Raw genomic sequence first — 25,556 nt, 5'->3', positions numbered from 1 at the left:
TATACTCTCCAGGAGAAAGACACTAAATATGGGCATCAGACAGTAAGGATTTTCAGCAGTCTCCTGTTTGGGGCAGGATGTTAAACCGGCCACACCAGAACCTGGAATATACCTCTGTCTACAATCTGCTTCCCTTTGCTTTGATTTCATGCTCTCCCAACAATTATCTGGTTTCTAAAATTCAATTCTGTAGGTGCCTCGACACAAAACAGAGGTGGATTGCGAAAGCACACATAAATATTTCTGTCACTGGAAGGGACTATCCTCCCTTAATAAATTAATAAACTGGTACTGTAGTTTGTACATCAGACTTTGGAAAGTTTTGTTAGCTAAGCCAATTCCTCTAATTTATTAGTCTTCTGAGAGAATGAACATTCAAGCCTCACACAACTGTGGGTCCAGATGCTGCACTCAGAGACTTCAATCGGGTGAAGCTGTCCTGAGCAGTCCTGGTCTCCCCAGGTTATTCCCACCTCCCTTCTCAAACAACAACCAAGTTTATCTACTGTCTTATGGCAAGCAACAGCAATCACACCAGGCCCTGAAAAGAGTTATTTTTACTTTTCAAAGTAATAATTTGAGGAATTAAATCAATGTTTTCCAAATGTGGCCCAAAGATCAAAACATTAATACCTTCCAACACTCTTTTAAAAAAATTTAAAAAACATATTTTAAAATAAAATATGTGTACCTAGTTTATTTTCCTCATTCCTAGGCCATGAAAAATACTTACACCACAATGTTAATAAGGAACAAGTAATTGAGAACTTTGAAAAGACACGTTACATTTTAACGTGTGACTTGCCTGAAGATAAAACTACATAGCCTAGGATTTGGCAATGTTTCTTAGATATGACACCAAAGGCACAGGCAACAAAAGTAAAAATAGGCAAATTGGACTTCATAAAAATTATTTAATTTTGCGCATCAAAAGACAATATCAACAGAGTAAAAAGGCAGCCCACAGGGTTGGAGGATACATTTGCAACTCATACCTCTGATAGGGTATTGATATCCAGAACATTTCGAGAACTCCTAAAACTCAACAGCAACAACAACAAACCCCCAATTCAAACAAGGGCAAAGGACTTGAATAGACATGTCCAAAGGTACACAAATAGCCAATAAGGACATGAAAAGATGCTCAACAGTACTACTCATTAGGGAAATGCAAACCAACACTACAGTGAGATACCACCTCACATCACTTAGGATGGCTACCATCAAAAAACAAAAATAAAAACACAAAACGCAAAAAAACAGAAAATAGCAAGTATTCGTGAGGATGTGGAGAAACCGGAACCCTTGTTGTCCCCATCCTGTTGGTGGGAATGTAAAATGGTACAGTAGCTATTGGAAAACAGTATGGTGGTTCCTCAAAAAATTTAAAACAGAATTACCATGATTCAGCAATTCCATTTCTGAGTATATACACAAAAGAATTGAAAGCAGCGTCTCGAAGAGATATTTGTACACCCATGCTTGTAGCAACATTATTCACAATAGCTAAAATATGGAAGAACCAAGTGTCCATTTTTGGATGAATGAATAAGCAAAATGTCATATATACATGGAATGCACTATTATTCAGCCTTAATAAGGAAGGAAATTCTGACTTATGCTATCACATGGATGAAACTTGAGGGCCAAGTGAGATAAGTGAGTCACAAAGAGACAAATGCTGTATGATTCCACTTACATGAGAGACCTAGAGCAGTTAAAAGCATAGGAACATAAAGTAGAATGGTGGTTTCCAGGGGCTAGGGGGAGGAAGGAATGGGGAGTTATTATTTAAAGGATATAGAGTTTAGGTTTTGCAAGATGGAGGTATGGAGATGGATGGTGGTGATGGCTGCAGAATATTATGTATATACTTCTGAACTATACACTTAAAAATGGTTAAGATGGTAAATTTTATATCTATTTTACCATAATTATAAAAACTGAAAAAAACCCCCACAAAACTACATAGCCTAGGTATGTGTATGAATTTCACTATGGTCCACCTACTTCAATAATTCTATAATAGGTATAGCAAATTCACCTAGAGGTTTTTTTTTCCCTGCCAAGATTCACAACCTGGATGCAAATTATTGCCACTGTGACTCACTGTTACTGATGAGGTGTGTTATTAAACCCCTCAGGTATGCTGGGGAAGAAAAAAAGTGAAAAACTATTATCTTGTTTCATATACCCAGGTAATATCATTAGGAAAAAAAATTTTTAATTCTGTCAGCTTTCAAGAAAGAACCAGGAATAGGAACCCCCAGAGCATTTATTATCTCCACAGCAGAGACAGAATGCTAGACACAGGGAGCAACTCATGCCTCTTAGAACTGTATACTCTGAGCCAAAAAACAATGACATCATTCCAAACATTTTCCTGTTTTGTTGTTTCTGCAACTTACTTTCTTCTGGACTAGGAAAAGGAAAACTTTTCCCCTTTGTTATTTCTCAAGCTTAGTGTTTTCTGGACTGGGAAAAGAAACAAACTTGACTGTGATCAAATCTGTCATAATGTTTCCATCACTCTTCCAGCCCTGTTGGAATCATTTATTCCCCTCACTTTCAAGAAAACAGATGTCATTTTTCTAATTCTACAAGATAAAGGACATGTGTGTTGCGTGCATGGACACACACACACTTTATGGCAAATCCTACCACTTAATGTTACTTTCTTGACCCTTGATAACACTATTTCCCTGAAAAAGCCCCCTGTCTTTAGCCCACTCTTCCTTTTGCCTTGTCCATGTTTCAAAAAATTAAAAATATCTTTAAGAAAAAAAATAAAATGTTTTTAGAAAAGACTACTTTTTCAATGTCCCAGAGAAGAAACTGTGCTTAGTTAATAAACAATCTAGTTTTAACATTTTAAGAAAATGTTTCTGATGCCTTTTGCCTCTCCTTCCTTTGTTTTCCAGTCTTAAAAGACAGAAAATAATTAACATATGTGACTACATTGGGGAGTATAAGTATGAATACACACACACATACACACACGGAGAAAGTACATGCAGAAAACTGAGCATCCTTTCTCTTTGGCTTTCCCAGATACTCTAAAAATAATCTCTTACAGTACAAAGACATCCATTGTCTTTTTTGGTTAAAGTCAATTAAAAAAAAAAAACACATTTAGAAAATCAACCTCAAGGCTTCCCTGGTGGCGCAGTGGTTAAGAATTCACCTGCCAATGCAGGGGACATGGGTTCGAGCCCTGGTCCGGGAGGATCCCACATGCCACGGAGCAACTAAGCCCATGCGCCACAACTACTGAGCCTGCGCTTTGGAGCCCGCGAGCCACAACTGCTGAGCCCGCGTCCCACAACTGCTGAAGCCCACGCATCTAGAGCCTGTGCTCCGCAACAAGAGAAGCCACCACAATGAGAAGCCCACGCACCGCAACAAAGAGTAGCCCCCGCTCGCCACAACTAGAGAAAGCCCGTGTGCAGCAACAAAGACCCAATGCAGCCAAAAATAAATAAATAAATTTATTTTAAAAAAAAAAAGAAAGAAAGAGAAAATCAGCCTCATCTCTACTATCTTTTAAAGCCAGGAAAACCCAAATATACAAGTAACCCAGATAAAAACTCATTTGCAAGTGGGTTGTTCTTACAATAACCACAGTACTTCCCTAGGTTAAGAATTCTGAGGTAATTCTTTTCAAATGGTCACTTGATATATACGTACATCCTGTTTTAGCTCAGAGTAGCTCAAGGAAAATAATACCTCCAAATGTACTTCTTTTGAAAAAAACCCCCAGATAACTCATCAATATATTACGAACATGAGCATTTGAAGTAACCTAAGACAGAAGGAAATTAAATGATGACAATTAGTATATGAAAGAGTCATATGGAAGGAAGACCAGGAACAGATTTTCTGATCTTGTATTTGCTCATTCATTGACTGAAATCCATCAAATTTTACTCAGAAATACTATTGTGTGTTCTGATATATTCATTATAATATGAGCTTTATGAGGGCAGTTATTGTTTATTAGGTGTATTCCCAGCATCTAAAAATGAGTGGCACAAGGTAGTTATCCAACAAATATTTGTTGAATAAACATCCCTATGTTCTAGGTAGGTGGGAATTTACACTAGAGGACTCTTCAGGTCTTGTCCAGACACAAGAGTCAATGATTTTATTACCATTGACCAAATTAGTTTTCAGATTTTCTATGAAGAGAGCAAAAACTGAGCATGAGTTTTGGTAAACAGCAGAGATGGGGGAGAGAAGGAGGAAGGAGGGGAGTGAGGAAAGGAGGAAAGGGAAGGATAGTATAAGAATTCTGTATACATTTCTCTGAAGGAAATCTAAATTATGACAAGGTGTCTTATGTAAAAAGAAAAAGTGTATAGTATTAGGAAGTGTACAGTATTAGGCACCTTGCTGAGAGATCACTATACGACTACATCATTATGAGTAAGAAAATATTACCCACCTTCCTTATCCCCAGACTTACTATCTGTGAGGACATGTCCTTAATACTGAGCTGTATATACGGTTAGGTTTACTTCTCTGAACAGCCTCTTCTCTGAATCCCTTTCTTAAATTCTATCAGAAAAGGTCTTCAAAATTCTCATTCTGTCCTTCGAGGATTAGTACTGTGACCTAACCAATCTTTTACTCAGGTTCTTTTCTACAGAAGACTTATGAATGCTGTTTAGGCTGGTAAATAACTTATTTACATCTTACAGGAAAATTTCAAAGCTGGACACAATCTATGTAGCCTTCCTATTTTATACAGGAACCAAACTTAACTGCTTCCCTGCAAAAAAAAAAAATTTTTTTTAAAATAAACTAATACAATTTTTGTGCTTGGTAATGATACATAGTAAGCTGTTAACATGCAACAATAACATAAAATCTGATGAATACTCAGCAACTCACGAAATTTAGCATCAATTATGTTATAAATACTGCTCAGAATTTCAGAAATTATTTTCTTTCTAGGCCTATTTTTCCTAGGCTGTAACTCATAGTGTGAGGTTATCATATTTCTCTTTTCTATAATTAAGAAATACATCAACAAATTTTAAAAGTAAATGTACTAATAGTGTATAATCCAGCATTATCTCTCTCCACAGGAAGATACTGGCCTTCAGCTATCACTTCACTGAGCAATATAACATGACTCAGTGTGCTCATTCATTTTTTTGTTTATTCACTGTTATATCCCTAACACCCAAAATACTGCCTATCAGTTGAATGAATGAACAAATATTTACTATGTATCCATTATGTGCCAGGAACTGTGCTAGCCTCAGGAATGCAACAATAAACAGGACTCTGCTTTTGTGGAAACTGCAGTGTAGAAGAGACAATAAACAAAAATTATGCAATTATTTAATCACAACTATGATAAAAGCTATAAAGGAAAATTATATATGAAAATAGGACCTAACATTGCCTAAGATGTAAAAAATGGCTTTTCTGAGGAACAGACATTTAAGCTAGCACCTAAAAAAACAATAGGATCTGGCAAAGGGAAGACCAAAGAAGAAAACTATGCCACATGGATGAAAAAACATGTGCAAAGATCCTGAGGAAACTAGGTGAATACTGTCTTCCAAGAACGTAAAACAGACCAGTGGGAATAGTTCAAGATGAGGCTGGAACGGAAGGCAGAGCTCAGACTACGCAGGGCCTTATAAACTATGTGAAGGATTTTGGACTTCACACCAAGAGCAATGGGAACGAAGGAGTGACAATCATATTTGCGTTTTAAAAATACCACTCTGGCTGCTGGGTGGAGAATGTATTAGAGGGAAACAAGAGGGAGACTGATTATGGGGAAAGTACAATACTACAGGTGGAAGATGACAAGGTAAGTTACAGTAGAGATGGAGAAGTGGGTGCATTCAAGATCTACTTATGATGTACATTTCTGAATAGGGTGATTGATTGACTATGGAAGATGAGAGAGGAGTTCCAAGTTGATTTCTAGGTTTCTGGGATGACCAACCAGGTGGATGTTAGTTCATTTTACTTAGATGGGGAGCAATGGAGGCCAGATTTGTGGTAGGAATGGGAAATCAAAAGCTGTGTTTGGGATAATGTTCAGGAAAAGATGTCCACATTAGTCAAATGATAGTGAAGCTCGTTAGCAAGATTTGTATACAAGCATAAATTTGGCAGCCTTTAGCGAGTAGACAGCATTTGCAGCCATGGGAATAGATAAGATTGCCCTGAGAGATAATGTAGAAGGAGAAGAGAGGATGGTCTAGGACTGAGTACTAAAGAGTTCCCAATTTTTAAAGTGCATGAAGATGAGCCAACAGAGAACAAAGAAAAGGATAGTCTAGAAAGGTAGTAAGACAACACACAAAGCTTGAAAGCTAAGGGAAGAAATGGTTTCAAGGAGGAAGAGCTCTATTGTTAAGAAAACTGAGTAATAAAGAATAGCTGAAAAGCACTTAAAGCTTCAGCATGAGGTTCAGTGGCATGGCAAGGATGGAAGAATGAAGAAAACAGGCTAAGAACAGAGCAGTTAGAAATTACCTATGAAGAGGAGACCAAATAAACCAGAATCTAGAATAGGGTGGGAGTTCTAGGAATTTCTTAAAAGAAGGAAATAGGCCACAGAGAGGCCTGAAGTGTAGGTGACCTAACATACTATGCTGAGAAACTAATGCTCCTACTCATTAATTACACTTAAGTTCTTAATAATTACTCAGGAATTTGTTGGGATTATTTTCTACCGGTTACAATACTTGTTAAGCAAGCAGAAATGAAGGTTTTAGCTGGGAAATAGCCTGGTGAGAGGAGGAAAGTGAAGAAAGAATAAAATTTCCTGTGATAATGAAAACAGAGCTTCTGGGAATCTTCACAGGCCACATGTAGACTCATTCATAGTAGTATGGCCCAGGGGGATCCCAGGGGATCTGGGAAGACAGATCCACACCATGAGCATGCCACATTGTCCTTGCTTTATATAATGTTTCCATAGGTTCCTTCATCAATACAGAAACTTGACCTCCACGATGATGTCTGCTGGGTTCTTTACAATGAACTTATCACCAACCTATTTTGAGATAGTCATGCATGCACCAAGGAGCTTTGAATGATGATAGGAAGACTCCAGTAGAGGACAGGATCAAGGAATAGGAGAGAATAGGCATATTAAAAGGAATGAGATTCCTGAAAAAGCAGAGTATTGGATTCAGAATTCACAAGAAAGAACTGACTTTCTAACATAACCAAGGATGGATACAAGTAAGAATAATATGGATATGACAGTGGGATGGTGAAGGAATGCCTGACACTGTTTTTTTGTGTGAAGCATGAAATAATATATTCTATTACTAAGAGTAAAGACAGGAGTAGGTGGGTTGAAGATTAGAAGAGGGTGGAAGGAAGTACAAACTTTTTCACAGTAAGTCAGCTGATAAAAGAAATGAACTAAGATTGCTAGTTTGGCAGAGTCAGTGATCACGAATTCACAGTGCTGCCAAATCTGCCTGGTTTCGTGTGTTTCAGATCAGAGATTTAAACCTTTCCTAATTCCTTCGGCTGTATTTAATTATTTCTTTAGTTGAGCCTCTAAAGCATTTTGTCCATACCTCAAATCCTGCTTCTTATTGCAATCCTGCTTTATATTGTTTTATTTCCCTAAATTAAACCCCAGCGTAAAGAGCATCTTTGTGTCCCTGAAAGCACCTAGAACAGTTCTTTGCATGAAGTACTATATAGATATTTTTGTATTTATTAAATATACAAAAATGACTCATTTTAAAATGTTTTTAATTTAGTCCATACATTGTATAATCAAGAAAGATTAACGATCTAGAATTTAATTTAAACTAAGAGACAACTCAGAGCCACAGTCAACCAAATTTCTCTCTGTTAAAATATATCTAGTTCTACGATTAAGGACAAATCTATTTTATCCTCCTGCCTCAGAAACTAAAGAATGGTGACCTAGAAAACAACTTCCACATCATGAGAAAATGAAAACCATCATATTCTAAAAGACATATCTCATTCAGTGATTTATCCCAGCATGGAATCAGGTATATTTTAGCCATTTGAGAATACATACAGACCTTTCTTTCTAGACATCTACTGCTATTATCAGAGTCCTATGGTTTAATATAGTTATATAGTTGCTATAGTTATATGATTTAATTTAGTTATCGATTTTAATAAAATACTGTTATTTTAGAGATCAGACTTTTTATACATGAAAAGGTTTAAAAATCTGTAACTACTAAGTTAAAAAATTTTTCCACGAGGAAATTACTGAAAATGTAGGCAGCATTCATCTTCAAATAATTCATCACCCATAAAATATAATCTAATTTTATAGAGCTACATTAATTCTTGTAAACAAATAAACAGAAACCTCAATAAAAGAGTTAGAAGACGAGAAGGGGGCGCTCTCATGCCCTGCAATGCTAGCAGAGCCCAACATGAAGGAAGACTCCTCTTCTTTCCTGGCAAGGACTCAGCCAATGAAAAGCCATGGACTCTTTGTTTATGGTAGCCCTCCCAACTTCCTTTTCCTCTCTGTAAGTGTTCTCCTTTGCTGGCAGGCTGCGACTTGCACATGACTCACCATGTAGCCAACCCCAAGTTGCAATCTTCTGCTGATCCCAAATAAATCCATCTTTCCTAGAGAAATATCTGGCAGTTTTGAATAAAAAATGCTGTTTGTCATATCAGTAAACAAAGGACACTGCCATCAAGCTGCCCCAGACAGTGAGCCCTGAGGGAACCCAGGACAGAGACAAATGGGCTGCACCTGCAACGGTGCACCCAGAGAGAACTCAGGATGGGAAAGCACGGGATACTGGCCCCAGAGAGCTGAGGTGCACATCAGAGGCATGAATTCAATGAGCCCAGACTCTTGCATCTTCTCACACACAGAAAAGTACTAAACTCCTTGAGATGCCTGGTTTTCTTTGGTTAACGGTAGACTTTTCATGTCCTGACTACCTGGTCTTCTCTGCAACAACCCCTATATACCCTGGCTCCTCCCTTACCTCTTCGGGGCAGTCCCTCGGAACTATCTGAGAGGCTGTCTTCTGGGCTTGAAATCCTCAGAAAACCACTGAATAAAACATAATTCTCAACTTTTATGTTGTGTATGTTTTTTCAGTCAACACAGTCTATTTATTTCAGGTCAACACTCTTTAATACCTTTTTAAGTCTTAAATCTGTATTTCAAAATGGACAGGTACTTCATATATATCCACTTTTCATAATTCTTTTCTCAGTGTTTTGGCCAGAACTTCAGGCATTTGAAATTTATTGTTGAACAAGAATTACAACTAACATACCAGAAGAACACTAGGAGGTATCTGCCACAGTTAATTTTATGTGTCAGCTTGATTGGCCAGGGAGCCCAGATTAAACATTACTTCTGGGTGTGTCTGTGAGGGTATTTCCGGATGAGATTAGCACTTGCATCAACGTGGGTGGGCATCTTTTAATCTGTTGAGGGCCTGAAAAGAACAAAAGGCAGAGGAAAGAGGATTTGCCCTTTTTTTTTTTTCCTGCCTCATTGCTTGAGCTGGGACTTCTCATCCCATCTTCTCCTGACCTCAGACTGGGATTTATACTATTGGTTCCTCTGGTTCTCAAGCCTGTGGACTTGGACTGAATTATACCACTGGCTTTCCTGGGTCTCCAGCTTGCATGGCAGATTGTGGGATTTCTCAGCTTCCATAAACATAAGCCAATTCCTCATAATTAAAAGAAAACTTATATCTCCCTCCCTACCTATCTATCTTCTATTGGTGCCATTTCTCTGGAAACCCTAATACAGTTGACCCTTGAACAACACAGGTTTGAACTGCACAGGTCCACTTACGTGCAGATTTTTTTCAGTGAGTACATTCGCCAGTACCACATAATGCAAGGTTAGTTGAATCTGTGAATTCAGAACCACAGGGGGCCAAATGTAAAGTTATACTCAAGTTTCAACGGCGTGGGGGGTGGTACCCCTAAGCCCCGTGTTTTTCAAGGGTCATCTGTGAACATTCTCACAACTACTGTAGATACAGACGTTTTATCTGGAACTTCCTTCAATACACCCTACCAATCAACAAAAGTAAACATACAGCTTTGAAATATCCATTACTGCCATAACATAAAGAGTTGAAATTTATTGCAAATTTCTGAAATCCTTCATAAAGAAACAATTATTTGATTAAACAAACAGTGGAAACTTTTGTTGGGAAATATAGTTTCTGTACATTAGTATCAGAGAAATTCACATAACTGTGTTCAAACAGAAGATCAGTTTAGGTTATTTTCAGACCACAATTATGTAACTTACGTCAAAATCCCACTGGTTCCCTCTGAACAGTCTGATAAGAGCTTACCTGATATACTTCAGTGGTAAGTTCTCTAGTTCTGCTAAAAAATCATACAAAACCAAACAAAAGCCAAACAGAGATGTTATGTTTTGATATGGATTGCAGCTATTTAATTGTATTAATCTGAAGACTTATAAATAAATACACTGTTAGGGATTAGCACTGTGCAAACTATCAGCTATCAGTGTGAGCTCTCCATGGCTTTCTCTGGTTACCAAGTATCATTTTGGTTCTCTCACTGTTATAAGTGGGTAAAGGTCAAGAAATGCCAAGTAAGTACAAAGAGAAGTGATATTTTTGCATAGTATCTCATTTTTTATTACCAGTTTCTAATGTTTTTCTCATAACATGAGTAGCTATTAGGAAACAATAAGAATATCACCTGTATTCAGTACCTCTTCATCTGAAAAAGGCTTAAGTAAACACTAATTAAAATATCTGGGATCTTAGTTGTCAACACTTCTCTAACTGAAGTCTTTTAAATAAAAAGGTTTTCTTTTAATTTTTTTATTTACCTAGGATTCTAAGGCATACAAGAAACCAAGAAGTCATACCTTTCCTTCAAATTATACATTACACACATATTGTAAAAATATTGAAAATTAAATAATTAGAAATTGCATTAAATACATGACTACTTATAATAAATTTAGGAATTGAAAGCATTACTAGAACACAAAAAAACTGCTCAAATAAAATTCTAGATTTTTTAAAACAATAAAGTCTGTTACTTATCTAAAAGCCAGTACACTTCCTTCTTTGGTAGCTATTAAAATGGTTGTGTTTGCAGAGGATTTGTAGGGTAGTGAAACTACTCTGTATGATATGAGTGGTGGATACAGGTCATTTATGTATTTGTCAAAACTCACAGAATGTACAACATAAAAAGTGAACCCTAATACAAACTATGGACTTTGGGTGACGATGTGTCAATGAAGGTTCTGTGATTTTAACAAATGTACTACTATGGTGCAAGGTGCTGATAGTGGGGGAGACTGTATAAATGCGGGGGTAGAGGGTGTATGGGAACTCTCTGTACCTTCCTCTCAATTTTGCTGTGAACCTAAAACTGCTCTAAAAAACAAAGTCTATTTTTTAAAAATCTTTTAAAATAGTTGCCATTTGTCTCAAAGATTCAAAATACCACCACAAAAGATGATTTTTCTCTTGAAAGTCCATGTGAGTACTCACTAATATGCCATTTTTCACAAATCTAAAAAAAAAAAAATTTATTTCAAAATGCAGTGTCAAAGAGTACCTGTCAACATCCCCGGTATACCATAAACTCTAGGCACCAGAAGCCAAGGGCATGTAAAGTATGTACATTTAGTAGCTTGAGGAGGTGGTACCTAGGAAAAGGGGAATTAGTGTTTATTTGGGAAAATCTTAATGAGATACACAGAACAAGAAATGAAAAAGGCATGCTTAAGTTACAGCAAAGTATACTTGTGGCCTAAAATATCACTATCTATCTCTTGGCATGTGTGGTACAAGGTAAGAGAGAAAGAAAAATGGAAGATGAAGCACTTAGTCTACCCATTAGCAAAAATAAAGTCACTACTTTCCAAGATCAGGGATGGTGTTATTGGTTTCTCCAAACAACTGTGCTTTTTGGTCATAGCTTGTCTGACCAACTAAACTGAAATTATCCCTACATACTGAGTTGTAATGAGTACCTGAGAGAAACTGCAACAGAAAATATTTATTTGCTACATAATGTTATCATGTATGGCCACTTTTAAAATACAGGAACATATTCTAATGTTGTGGATTATAGAACAAGCAATTTATATTTAAAAAACTAAAAACAAGGAAGTGATTATCATAAAATATTAAATTTGCTATTTAAGCTCATTTAATTCTGCTAATTAGGATGGGCCATATGGATGATAACCTTATTTCAACTCCAATTAAAACAAAGAGGATGTGAAGGAGGAAACATAGCAAAATGTGTGTACACTGGGTTTCCAATTAAACTTCAACCTTCTGGTGTTTTCATTTATTCTTGCCAAAATGTAGTTTTCTATATCTGAAGTTTCTTAGAGATAAATAGCTTACTAAGTGACAATGTGATGACTTAAGGGTAAGCAATGATAAACACAGGCCACAAACATTCCCCAAATGAGAAGAGTTGAAGTGGTTCAGTTCATTGCTGCTTTGAGGGAAAATATGTAGCGAGGGGTTAAACAGTGGAGTTAAGATCTAATCAATCTTGACTAGCACTGAAATAGTGGTAAAGTCTAGTACTAACAGAGGCTTGATATAGTGGATTTTGAATATCTATGTAAAGCTTTAAAAAGCCTATAAACATAATATAGCAGCAACTATCTATGATTGATATTCCCATTGACTTTATAATTTATTTAGTTGCCCTAGTAATACTACCCATTTATTTTATTGTCTATTTCGGCCCGTTTTAAAGCATTTCCTTTACTTTGGATATGTGGTAAAATTCATCCCATTTTTCACCAAGTTTTATTTTCTATTAGCTCCATTATATACTATAATTATGGCCTCCATAAATAAATTGATAAATGTACTGATCTGTCTCTTCAAATTGGTAGCAAATTGAAATCGTAAGTCTTCTAAAAGAATGTCAAGTTTGTCACCAAATTAATGTGCAAGGTCTTCAAGATGGATTTAATTTGTGCCACTTGATAACAACCTTTTCTGGATTTGTAACTGTCTCTTTCCACTGGTTCGCTGCTTCAATGTCATTACTGTCTTCACTTATCCAAATCTGTAAAGGAACAGTACACCCATTTAACTTAACACAATAATGGTAACTGAGTTCAAACCATTAATTACTCTTACGAATGAAAGACAGCTGGATGTTTGGTTTACATATTTTCAACTAAACATCTTTCCATTTTTCCAAAAGTTTGTTTGATTTCTCTCTTTGAAACTTGATGTTAAAACACTTAACCTATTTAGTCACTGAAGACTATTTTATATGACCCAATTCAATTTAAAAATTCAATGTGAGATATTACAAAATCACTTCCTCCAAAACAGTTATTAGTATCCTTTCTTTTTCAATAAATCTAGGAGCTCAACTTAAAATTGATCCCAACCACTCAAAAACATTTTTGTAAAGATTAATTGAGACTAATCATGATTTAAATTGATTGGTAAGGAATGTGTATTTTAAGTACCTTTTACATTAAATAAAACTGTAATTTTAATTGAAATCTAATAGTCATTCTTCATAGCCAACAATTTCATTGAACCTATCACTTATGTAACTTGAGATAACAGATGTGAATGAACTTGGGAAAACTGTAAAGCATTTTGCAAATATAAGATATCACATTGTATGTTATGTATCACGGAGACAAGGTGAACAAGGAAACAAAACAACCTGAATCCTCAACTCAGCTACAGCACTAACAAATGCTGTTACTTTGGAGTTAACTTCTTTGAGACTCAGTTTCTAATTCTATTAAATAAAGAAATTGTAGCAGGGCACTCCAAAAAGGTTTGGTTTTCAAACTTTTTTCTCTAAATTTCTTGGTCTGAAGAACTTTTCCTTCAAATAAAATCTTACAAAACACCCCAATATATGAAACAGATAACATAAGAGTGCTTTGGCGGATAGAGAAGTGGGAGACCTTGATTCCACATGTGCCTGCCCCACCATGGTGGCTCCTGAGGCTACCAGAGGAGCCAGAGGGAACAGATGGCCAACAGGAACCTTCCAGAATTATTATTTTTAACTAAAATCTCAACCGAGAAAGTGGAATCACCAAAAAAGTTATCCTGAAAATCATCTGTCAGGTAAATCTATTCCATTCATACATGGTAGCTGAGGCTTGACAATATGCGAAAACTTTAACTGAATTCATTTTATAGGCCTCACGACTTTGAAAAGTATGCTAGTTATACTAGGTCTTGAGTTCAAACTCTTTTCCAAATAAGAATAGATGAAGAACAACAAAACTACAGTATTTTTGACAAATATTTTAGGTAAAATATATGAAGTGAGTCAGAGTTAGTATCAATCTTTGAAAATTCACATATAATTTGAAGATTTCAGGTAGACTGCTAATAACATCTTGTTGTCAAGTAGAAGCCTTTAAACTAATAATACAGATTTTGGAATTTAAATGTGAGTCAAACAATTGTAATTAAGACAAAAGATACTGGACAGCTACCAGTAACTCATTTAGAGTAAACAAAGAACTACAAAAGGAAACAAGTTCCTGTAGGACTGGCAAGTAAGCAAGTGTTATGTTGTCTTATACAAATTACTATGAATTTTTCAAATAGATTAATCCAGATGACAATACTGACTAAATAATATCACAACCACTGTTAAAATCTATGTTTTCTAGGAATTCAAATCTAATACAATTCAGCTAATAGCATACAGAATTAAACATTAAATTGAACATGACACAGAATAAAGTAAGTTGGATACCTTAAGTAAGCCTTAAGAAATTTGATTGAAATACTTAGTGTTCCCTCCTTCACAAGGAATGAGCCAGGAGTACTGAAAAACTGATCTTTCTTACTGATTTTAAAGCTGAAAAGCTCAGGAGAAAACTTATTTTAAGATAAGAAGCCTGACTCTCAGAAATTCCAACTATTTTTGTATTAAAGCAGAAAGTCTGACAAGATTTGATTTTTGTGGTAACACTGAATTTTAATTTATGATGAACAATTTTACTCTATTCAACCTCAATTTTATCCTGTATTCCCTTTGTTAACCAACTGTTTAAACGCAAAGAAAATTGCAAGGAAGGAATATGAGATAAAAACTCCCTACTAACCTGCCCCACAAAGTGTCTTCTTCCTACAGAGCTTCGACTGTAAAGCTTAATGAGAAAAATAATTTCTTTTTCATTTTGTATAAGTGGAAAAATCATAGTCTCTCCCCACTTTACTCTTCCATTGGAGGCCTTCAATAAGCGTGTCTTCTTCTTATAAATCAACTCTCCCAAGCTAAACATTGCCACCTTCACAAAAAAACCTAAAGAATAAGAAATTTTGATAAATAAAAAATTTTAAATGTCATATAAAGAAATATATCCATATATTGTCATAAAAATATCAATAAGCTACTTTTAAGGATCTGATGAGCTACTGCCATAACAGAAAATATCTCTAGTAAATTTTATAATTATTATCATAATTTATAAGTAACTACTCTAACCTTAAATGAATTTAATCTTCCTCTAACCTGAATGCCCTTAAAGACTGGAATTGCAGACATAAATAACAATCAGCAGCAAAGGAGTACACATTGATAAGGATTATACAAAAGAGAGGTGCCAACTCTTTGGAGAGTTGGAGGAATTTCACAAATTTATATAGGTAAAATTCTTTGCTTGAGACTCCAGAAGTTAAACATATGCCCACTAGAGGAAACCTATTCTTTAAATAAATTTGAGATGTAGAGCTTCCAGTAATGGTAGAATAGCTTTTACAGACTAATCTCTCATAGATGACAATTATAAACTCTGGGGAAAATATTAAAAACAACTGTTCAAGATGCTAAACACTGACCAAAAGCAGAAAGAAACTAGAGGAGAGTCAGCTCTTAAAAGATGAGAACTGCACTAAGTAAAATTCAGGTTTATACAGCTTTTCACCTAAGCCTGCTCCCCAGTCTGACATATAGTGCTTACAACTCGAGCAAAAAGTGCAGTCTGACTAATTTGAGAAGTGATGGTATAGAGCTGGGGCTGCCAGACAGCAAGAAAGTAAAGAGAGAGCTTCCAGAAAGGAGGGAGCCACAAAGTAAGAACTGAGGCTGACCATTATTTATAAAATGGAGATCACTGGTAATCCTGATTAGCAGTTTTGATTAAAGGAAGATACCTGTTAATGTAATAAATTGCACTGTTTTGTCCTTGTTGCCTAGAATTAACCCTATATAGTCTTGGTAATTTAACTTATTCTTTTAATGCCAACTTGGACTTTACTTGCTTTTTATTTTATGATTTTTCCATCTATCTACATAAGTGATTGTAGTCTATAGCTATTTTTTGTGTATGCTGTCCTTTCTGTTTTGATAGCAAGAATATGCTAACCTCATAAAGTTACTTTTTCCATCTTTTTTTCATGCTGTGGAACAGCTTATATAGAATGGGAATTATATGTTCCTTGAAAGTTTGGTAGGATCTGCCAGTAAAATCATCTTGGCCTCTGCTTTTATTAGAGGCAGTTCTTTAACTACTTTTACATGGTTATTGTTCTATTGATTCCTCCCTCTTCTGGAGTGAATTTCAACAGTTTTTTTCCTTAGAAAATCATTTATTTTATATAGCTGTTCAAATGAATTGGCATAGTTATAATTGGTATTGTCTTCTGTATTTATTTTTATAAATTTATTTATTTATTTATTTATGGCTGTGTTGGGTCTTCATTGCTGTGCGTGGGCTTCCTCTAGATGCGGTGAGTGGGGGCTACTCTTCGTTGTGGTGCGTGGGCTTCTCATTGTGGTGGCTTCTCTTGTTGCAGAGCATGTGCTCTAGGCACGCGGGCTTCAGTAGTTGTGGCACATGGGCTCAGTAGTTGTGGCTTGCAGGCTCTAGAGCACAGGCTCAGTAGTTGTGGCACATGAGCTTAGCTGCTCCACGGCATGTGGGATCTTCCCGTACCAGGGCTCGAACCTGTGTCCCCTGCATTGGCAGGTGGATTCTTAACCACTGTGCCACCAGGGAAGCCCTCTTATTTATTTTTGAATATCTTCTGAGATTCAAAATTGAAATTATATCCTCTTCCTTGTCTATGTTTTCTTTATTTTTTGCTTGATCCAGCCTACTATAGGTTTGTCTATTTTAATATTCTCTTCAAAGAAAAATCTTTTGGTTTTATTGATTTTGTGTTTTTCTGTTGTCCCCATATTTATCAACTTCAACTTTACCTTTAATTTCTACTTCTACTTTCTTTTGTATTTGCTGTTCTTTTTCTAGCTTCTTGGACTGTGCTCAATTGTATTTATTTTCAGTCTTTGTAGTTACAGTGGACATCCATTGCTTCTACCTACCTCCTGATATTTCCTCTTCTTCTAGTAGGAAAGAGGAACACTCTTAGTCCTACTCTTAGCCCTTTAGGTAGGACTGACCTCAAACCTCCCACTCTAGCGGCAGCCATGTGAACCAGCCCTAGACAACCAAAATATCAGAATACCTGGCTGTGCTCAAAGGCACAGGCGAGAAAGTATTTCGAGGTTTGTGTCTGATATTTTCAGGTTTTTTTAAAATTAAGTTTCTAGTTAGCAGAGTATCCAAAAAAAGGGTACAGACTTAGAGAGAGGATAAATTATCTAGGCTGGTGAAATATAGCTGACAGTCTTCTGGACACTCAACCTATATTAACTAATGAGCTAAATAAAGAATAGCACCAAATGCAAGAAGGTCACAATTGGGTAAGAATCAAGAGACCAGTGGATTAAGGTAGACACAGTGGCTAGTAATTTGAAATCCAATAAAGTAATTTTAAGTTAAAAGGTAAGTATGTAAGTTAACTAACAAAAGTAACTAAGATTTTAATCTTCACTGTAAGAAATGCAGGAAAAAACTACCTTTTACAAATATTTTCTGAAGATTCCACTTTGAACCACTTTGACATACTTACTCAAAGTCAGGGGTGTTGATGAGCTTGGAAGGTATTGAGCCTCAAGAATTTGTAACTGAATTCTGCTATTTACCGCTTGAAAACAAGTCCCCAGTTCAAGTTCTGCATGGCAAACCTGCATATTAAAAGAGTGTCATTTGCTAATCAAGAATAAAGTTTTGGGATATTTCAAAAATTTAAAAATAAAGAGCAAAGGTTAGAAATTTTGAAAGCACTGCTTTTTACTGACACACAAAGCTAAGTGTTATAAGAGAAGGTTAAGATAAATGTCATGGATTCTGTCAATATGAGGTACTTACTGACTTTCATAAATTCTGATAATATAAGTTACACATACATACTGATCCTTCAAAATCAGGGAGACCAAAAGACAATTCAAATTAAAAAAAAAAAAAATTAGGGCTTCCCTGGTGGCGCAGTGGTTAAGAAAGAATCCACCTGTCAATGCAGGGGACACAGGTTTGAGCCCTGGTCCAGGAAGACCCTACATGCTACGGAGCAACTAAGCCCGTGCACCACAACTGAGCCTGAGCTCTAGAGCCCGTGAGCCACAACTACTGAGCCTGCGCTCTAGAGCCCCCATGCCAAACTACTGAAACCCGCGCGCCTAGAGCGCACGCTGTGCAGCAAGAGAAGCCACCGCAATGAGAAGCCCACGCACCACAATGAAGAGTAGCCCCCGCTCACCGCAACTAGAGAAAGCCCATGCGCAGCAACGAAGACCCAACGCAGCCAAGATAAATAAATTCATAAAAAAAAAAAAATTAAATTCCTAAACAGTTTTACTAGAGAAAATGTCAGTGAAATAAACACCTAAAGAGCATATTTTCGAAAGACTTAAATGTAGTCATTTGAATTATTTTTTCAGAATGTATGAAATATGATAAAAATGTTATATATGAAACGCATCATTATTTCTTCATTTGTAGAAATCAGAGGTAGTGTTACCAAAATCAGAAGACAAAGGATTACTACAATGAACAGATTTGTGGATTAAGAGCTGAATTACTATGCTAAATGAAAGCAAGCCAAAGATGAAAGTTGGCAAGAAGGAAGCTAGAGAAAGTGATGAGGCAGTAAATAAAAAGGAAAAGGTCAAAGAAAACCTGAGGCAAACAATATAATGAAGGAGATTTAACAAGGGGGAAAAGCTAAAATGTGCTCTTCAGTATTGCTAAGAACAGAAGAAAGTAATTTGTCTTACACAAGCCAACCTATTTACATGGATTCCAGCGTCCTTGGAGTGAAAAATAAAAGAAACATAAAGTCGGCCAAATACAAAAACATTACTGTTCACATGATGAAAAGAGTAAGTATGGGATTAAAGAAAGAACATAATGTTAACAGATCTCACTAGGGCGCAGCACAGACTGACACATAAGTCTTTGCTAGTACTGATTCCAACAAAGCCATAAAACAGCTGACTGATACTTCATCAAGCGGTTTATATGTGATAATCACGCAGTATTCCCCAGTAATTGACGCATGGATCATAAAAAAGAACCTTTTTATGTACATGCCATTGACTGAATCTTGGATATTTTCTTAATACAATATTCTGTAATGGTCAAAATGGCCAAAATTGGTCATGCCATAAGAAATCAAAAGATACAAAGTGAAAAGTGAATCACTTAAAAGTATAAAATCAACCGTTGAGGTTACACTCCCTCTTGAAAAATCTAAAATGATGATAAAAATTGTCTGTTTTAGCAATAAATGCTCAATTCTAATAAATAAGTGAATGTACTGCTTTTGCTTTTAATCAGAATAAGGATGGATTAATAAATCTTTTTACATGAACTAATTTGGTATCCATATATAACACCTTTGCTGATTAAAAAAACAAACGTTGCAGTCCTTGGCATTTTAAAAAATACATTTAAAAAATACAGTTATTTATTGATTACAAAACACAAAGGAAACCATGGATAACATTTTTTCATTAATTACTTTTATTATGGTTTTGTACCCATGATATAATAACACTTATGAAAACATCTAAAGGTGGCAAAAACTTCTCTTAGTGTTATACACTTGTAGAGTTCACTCTCATAAAACAGAGCAGCATTTGGCAGTGGATTTACCATTTCTTACTTGCCAAGGTTATTTCATAAATTCAATTTATATTCCAAGATATTAATTCAGATCATGAAAAACTATTTAAAGTGGTTTTCAATCTCATAATAACCAAAAAATTAAAATTCTAATCAATTAGTAGGTATACACGCAGAGCATTTTTAATGAGCACAAAACTGTAGAAGATAAAAGATACGACCTCCGTTCCTGAATAATGTATCATTTTTTAAAGAAAAGAGAACTTTTTGAGCTTCCTGGATGAAATGTTAAGCATAATTAAAGAAATCCCTTAACTGGTGATTTTTGAGAATATCTTCTTAGCGGGACAATACATAGCTGATAAAAGATATTTTCACATACTGAGGTATGGGGAAGTTATTCTGGCTTATACATGAGTTAACTTGAATTTTATGCTAACTAAAACAGCCTGTTTGTGGCCTATCAAGCATACATTGTACATCTGCTTTAATTATTAAAGAAAAGGGCGCACTGACCAGAAGTAAAGAATGTCCATGTTAAAAATAAAGATTAAATGCCTCCCTTCCTGGGATGCCACTGCTGGTACTCCTTCAATGATAAGACTCCCTTCCCAGGTGCCAAGGCCATACTGACTTGCTGTGCACATAAGTATGTATGTATCCCTGACTTGTTTGATGTTCTTTGTTCTGACAAGATATAAAACTGCTGAAAACCATGCTTCTCCAGAGCAGTTCCTCAGAGTTATCCGAGAGGCTGTTTTCTGGGCTACAGTCCTCAGTTTGGCTCAAATAAAACTCTTTTCTATTCCTATTATAGACTGTTTATTGATAATTTTCTTCGACACGGTAAAGAGAGCTGGCTGTGGAATCAGAATACCTCAGTTCAAATCCTGATTCCCCAACAAAAGGCTATATGAACTCAGGCAAGTGCTTCAAGGTCTTGGTCTCCACAATAGGGATGACAAGAGCAGCAAGCTCATAAGTTCGGTGTGAGCATTAAATCACTTAGGACCAAGTCAGTCATATGCTAAGTTTCTTCAAATATCAGCTATTTCTTCAGGGAAACCTTATGTCTTCCACATTATTCAACACAGAAATTTGAGTTGTCAGCTAGTTGTTAAGGTCAAAAACTCTGTACTCAGGAAATTATTAGCTCTATATGAAAATTCTGCTGTTCATGATAAAACAGTTGTCAGTGTGAAGGATGGGTATGTAAGTCTGGCTCTTTCAATGTCACAATTAGAATATCAATTTTCCTCCTCAACACAGGAAACAAAGCATACTATTCTTGCTTTTAGCCAATAATAAGAAACATTCACACTCAGTAATATAAATTCACTGGTCCAATATAGCCTGAAAGCCGTTCTTTCAAGTCATCAATCTTTGTATCCCTAGCATGTGGCATACAACAGATAGACAAATGTTTATAAAACATCTGATATGCAAAATATAATTTTGTAGAAACTGTGCCATAATCATTCATTCAGATTCTCCAAGGCAGATTAAGATTATAGTGTCTCAATTCCCCAGAAAATACATTTGCTGAGTTATCTTCTACTATACTCTACTAATTTTTAAAGATTTAATCTATTAAAAAGACCCAGAACACCCATGAGGCAGATTACTGCCCTAGAAAATCTCAAGGCTATTGGAGGAGTCAGAAATGCAATCATAATAAAATGCTGTGTTATAATAATATTAAAAAAAAAAGATTTAATCTATGAATTATCCATTTAAATAGTAATATGTGCCTTTTGTAAAATATGGTTACAGATTACTGTCTACTAAGCTAGTAGTAGATGTAAATGATAAACAAAGATGTAAGTGATAAACTCCTGTCACAGTTAGAAAACAAATTTGCTATACTTTAACAGAAAATAACAATCTAATTTAGCATGCTTTCATTCATCATTTATTCTTTCATATCAACCTACATACAAATATTCAATGCCAGGAATATGACGGGCCCTTACTACGGGCACAGTAAAATATGAAGAAAAAAGATGGAAGCTCAAGCCTTGTTTTTTTTTAAAACAAGTAACTTAAATAATTCTAAGTTATAATAAATGCTATAAAGAAAACACATTTGGTATGGAGACAGAAAATAATAGACAAGAAATAACAAGATTTTTCAATTCTTCTTGATTAATCTTTCGTTCTTTACTTTTTAATCCCTAATTTCCCCTCAATTCAGTGGTTCTCAAGCCAGGCTACACATTAGAATCACCTGAGTAGCTTCTGAAAATTACAGATGCCTCTGGCTCACTCCTCCCCAAATTCTGATTTAATGGTTTAAGTGTGGGCTTCTTTTTAAAGCTCTCCAGGTGATTCTAACGTGTAGCCAGGTTAAGAACCACTTCAAGCACCTTAAATATTTTTGAAAGTAGGTAAAATATAAATCCTATGTAAATTTAAAATCACATATAAGTTCAACCTTATAAAGCGTTATGACTGATTTCTCTATATATATTATCCTGACACAAAAACTACATAATTAAATCATTAGGAATTTCTAAACAACTTAAACAGTGTTCAGCTGGCTAGTTGAAAGAAGCAACTACTGGGTCTCAAAAATCAATCAGCACTATAGATAACGAAGTTCTTTACAAAAAGACACCAACTGTAAGATCCTCCATTCTACCCAATTTATGGACATGGTGCTTACTCATGATTAAAACTTTCCTAATCTATTTCAAGGCAATCTCTCATTGAGTTTGGAGTTTATTGATTCTGTCTTGCTTTTCCTAAGTTATCAGCTACTAAAAAAAAAAACTAAAAAATTTAAAAATTATTTAAAATTATTCACACTTAGGGTTATTACATTGAAGTATGAAACATTAACTAAACATGTACTAGGAGAAAGTAACCCTAACGTTATTTTCCAACGGAGAAAGAAAAGGGGCTCTGTTAACATTTTATCAACTTTTTAAAAATTTATTAAATAATGACATAATTACAACTTTTTTACATTACATTTATGTTACTATTGCTTCTTGAGAGCCTTCCTGATCCTTTAATATATTCTAGTTTTCAAATTATACTCCAACAAAAAAAATTCATCCACTAAATAATTCTAAAAGTGTGAAATACTTTACATATTATATCACTTACAGAAATTTTTGAAGGTGGTGATATATCCAAAGAGTAATCCATTTCCTGTGTGCTAAGAGTTCTGAGTGATAGTGAGCATTCTCCAATAGTTTTCTTCCTAGGAGTTTGCGTTTGAATCTTAAATACAAGTCTTACAGTTTGTAGACTGTGCAGTTTAATAGCAAATACAAACGTTTCCATAAATTCAATAGTCTAAAATAAAAATCAAGAAAATATAAAATATGTTAATAGAATGACTGAAAAAAGGGTCATATACCAATACAAAATAAACAAAAATAACATTTATAACCTAGGAAAGGCAAATTTAATGTTTTTACAATAACAAAAAATATTTTTTAATGAAAATGAAAATGAGAATGGCCATGACTTGCTTTTCCAAAATTTATTCTGGATACTGCCCTTCTTAATTTCACAAATCCTTTTAATTACTTAGTCATGAATTTAGTTAATATCAACACCAAGTTCACCAGAATACAGCTTTTTCCCTTTTCAAAATTAGGTTGCTCTTCATCTTTGGTTCTGGAGTATCATTCCTGCTATTCACCACACTTCTTCAACAGTTAATGAGAGTACTTCAAGAATCTCATGCAAGCTCTCACAGTATGCAAAATCTAATTTGTTCACATTAATAAGAGACTTGAATTATTTCTTTAAAGGAGCTCTTCTTATTCTAATGTTCTTCCCATCTAATTTGGGGTTCATTTTATCTTTTAGTGATGTTTGTTCCACTCTTTCCTATCTGAAAATCGATATCCTTGATAGAGAAGACAAAGGGAAATGTAAGTTCCAAGTTCTACCTTCTCTCATAATCTTCCACTCCAGGCAGCAAGTCAGTGTTTTCCATGCCCAGACTATTTTCAAATGTTCTTTTTATTACTTTTAATATTTTTAAAACCTTGGCTTACTGTGACCTAACATCTTCTTGACACTATAGACTGTTTTTTGCTTATAAACTTCCTAACATCAATATTTTAGATACTGTGCCCAAATGTTCACTTTTACGGTAATCACTTATGTCTGTGTAGTCAGAATTGTGTTTCTCAGATCCTCCCTACCACCTGAGCTTTCTTTTCCTTTCAATCTCAAGCCATAGATCACATCAATAATACAGTATGCATAAAATGTTTAATTTTTAAACTCAGATGCAGTGAGCTTACAAATGAAGTAAGTGTGCTGGTTTACATTTTGCCATAAAAGGGGACTCCTAAACAACTTGATAAATAATAAATTTTAAACGATTCCATGCAAGTTTTAATATGAGAACATTTTCCCCTAACTTTTCCTAAGTTAGCTTAGTTTTATTTGAAAATCAAAAAGTGAAAGTGTTTAATTCAGTAAGTATTCATCTGTGAGTATCAGGATTAAAACCAGAGTTAAGATTTATTTCCATCTCGACTTTCTACAGTGCATATTTTTATAAAGTGAGATCCTAATATTTACACATAAATTTTGATTACTGCTTTTTCACTTATTAAGAACATTTTTCCATGTCCTTAAAAACTCTTCCTAAACATTATTTTTTATGGCTGCCTAGTATTCTATCACATGGTGTTATGGTTTGAATTGTGTCTCCCCCCAAAAAAGATGTCTTGAAGTCCTAACCCCCGCTAACTCAGAATGTGGCCTTATTTGGAAATAGGGTCATTGAAGATGTAATTTGTGAAATTAAGATAAGGTTATACTGGAGTAAGCAGACCTCTAATCCAATATAACTGGCGTCCTTGTAAGAAGATAGCCATGTGAAGACACAGAGACACATGGAGATGAAAGACACGTGGCCATGTGAAAATGAAAGCCAATGATTAGAGTGAAGCCAAGGAATGACAGGGATTGCTGGCCATCACCAGAAGCTAGGAGAGAGGCATAGAAGAGACGGAACAGATTCTCCTTCAGAGAAGGAACCAACACGGCTGACACCTTGATTTCAGACTTCCTCTGAAACTGTGAGAGAGAAATATTTGTTGTTCTAAGCTACCCAGTTTGTGTTACTTTGTTAACAGCACCCACAGGAAACAAATACACAAATACATGATATACCAAGAGTTTTCTCAACCATTCCCCTATGGGAAACATTTAGATAGTTTCCAACTTTTCCTCTATGAACAAAACTGCCAAGAATACTTTATATATATTTTGTTTGCATCTTAGATTATTGCCATGAAGTAGATTCCAAGTAGAAACACTATGTTAAAAAGTATAAATATTTTAAGGTTTTTTTCTTTTTAAAAAAAATCATTTATTGAAGTATAGTTGATTCACAATGTTGTATTAGTTTCTGATGTACAGCAAAGTGATTCAGTTATAAATATATATATTCTTTTTCATATTCTTTTCCATTATGGTTTATTACAGGATGTTGAATATAGTTCCCTGTGCTATACAACAGTAGGAACTTGTTGTTTATCTATTTTATATATAGTGTTTGTATCTGCTAATCCCAAACTCCTAATTTATCCCTCCCACAACCCCTTTCCCTTTTGGT

At 35.2% G+C, this 25,556-nt stretch overlaps 1 protein-coding gene across 2 annotated transcripts in view; it reads right to left on the bottom strand.

Annotated features, from left to right (window-relative positions):
* Positions 1-12,192: 12,192 nt before the first annotated feature.
* TC2N (tandem C2 domains, nuclear) overlaps positions 12,193-25,556 on the bottom strand; it is a 43,962-nt gene continuing 30,598 nt past the window's right edge. For both annotated transcript variants that reach the window (XM_068555031.1, XM_068555109.1), the window contains exons 9-12: positions 23,075-23,266; positions 17,910-18,024; positions 15,098-15,297; positions 12,193-13,065 (exon numbers count right to left, since the gene is read on the bottom strand). In XM_068555031.1, coding sequence (XP_068411132.1) covers positions 12,955-13,065; positions 15,098-15,297; positions 17,910-18,024; positions 23,075-23,266 — 618 coding nt within the window. In that variant the 3' untranslated portion in view covers positions 12,193-12,954. The remainder of the gene's footprint in view (positions 13,066-15,097; positions 15,298-17,909; positions 18,025-23,074; positions 23,267-25,556) is intronic.

Source organism: Eschrichtius robustus, chromosome 1 (assembly GCF_028021215.1).
Source record: "Eschrichtius robustus isolate mEscRob2 chromosome 1, mEscRob2.pri, whole genome shotgun sequence".
NCBI lineage: Eukaryota > Metazoa > Chordata > Mammalia > Artiodactyla > Eschrichtiidae > Eschrichtius > Eschrichtius robustus.
Note: the sequence above shows the minus strand (reverse complement) of the source record. Positions and strands in the feature narration are given on the sequence as shown.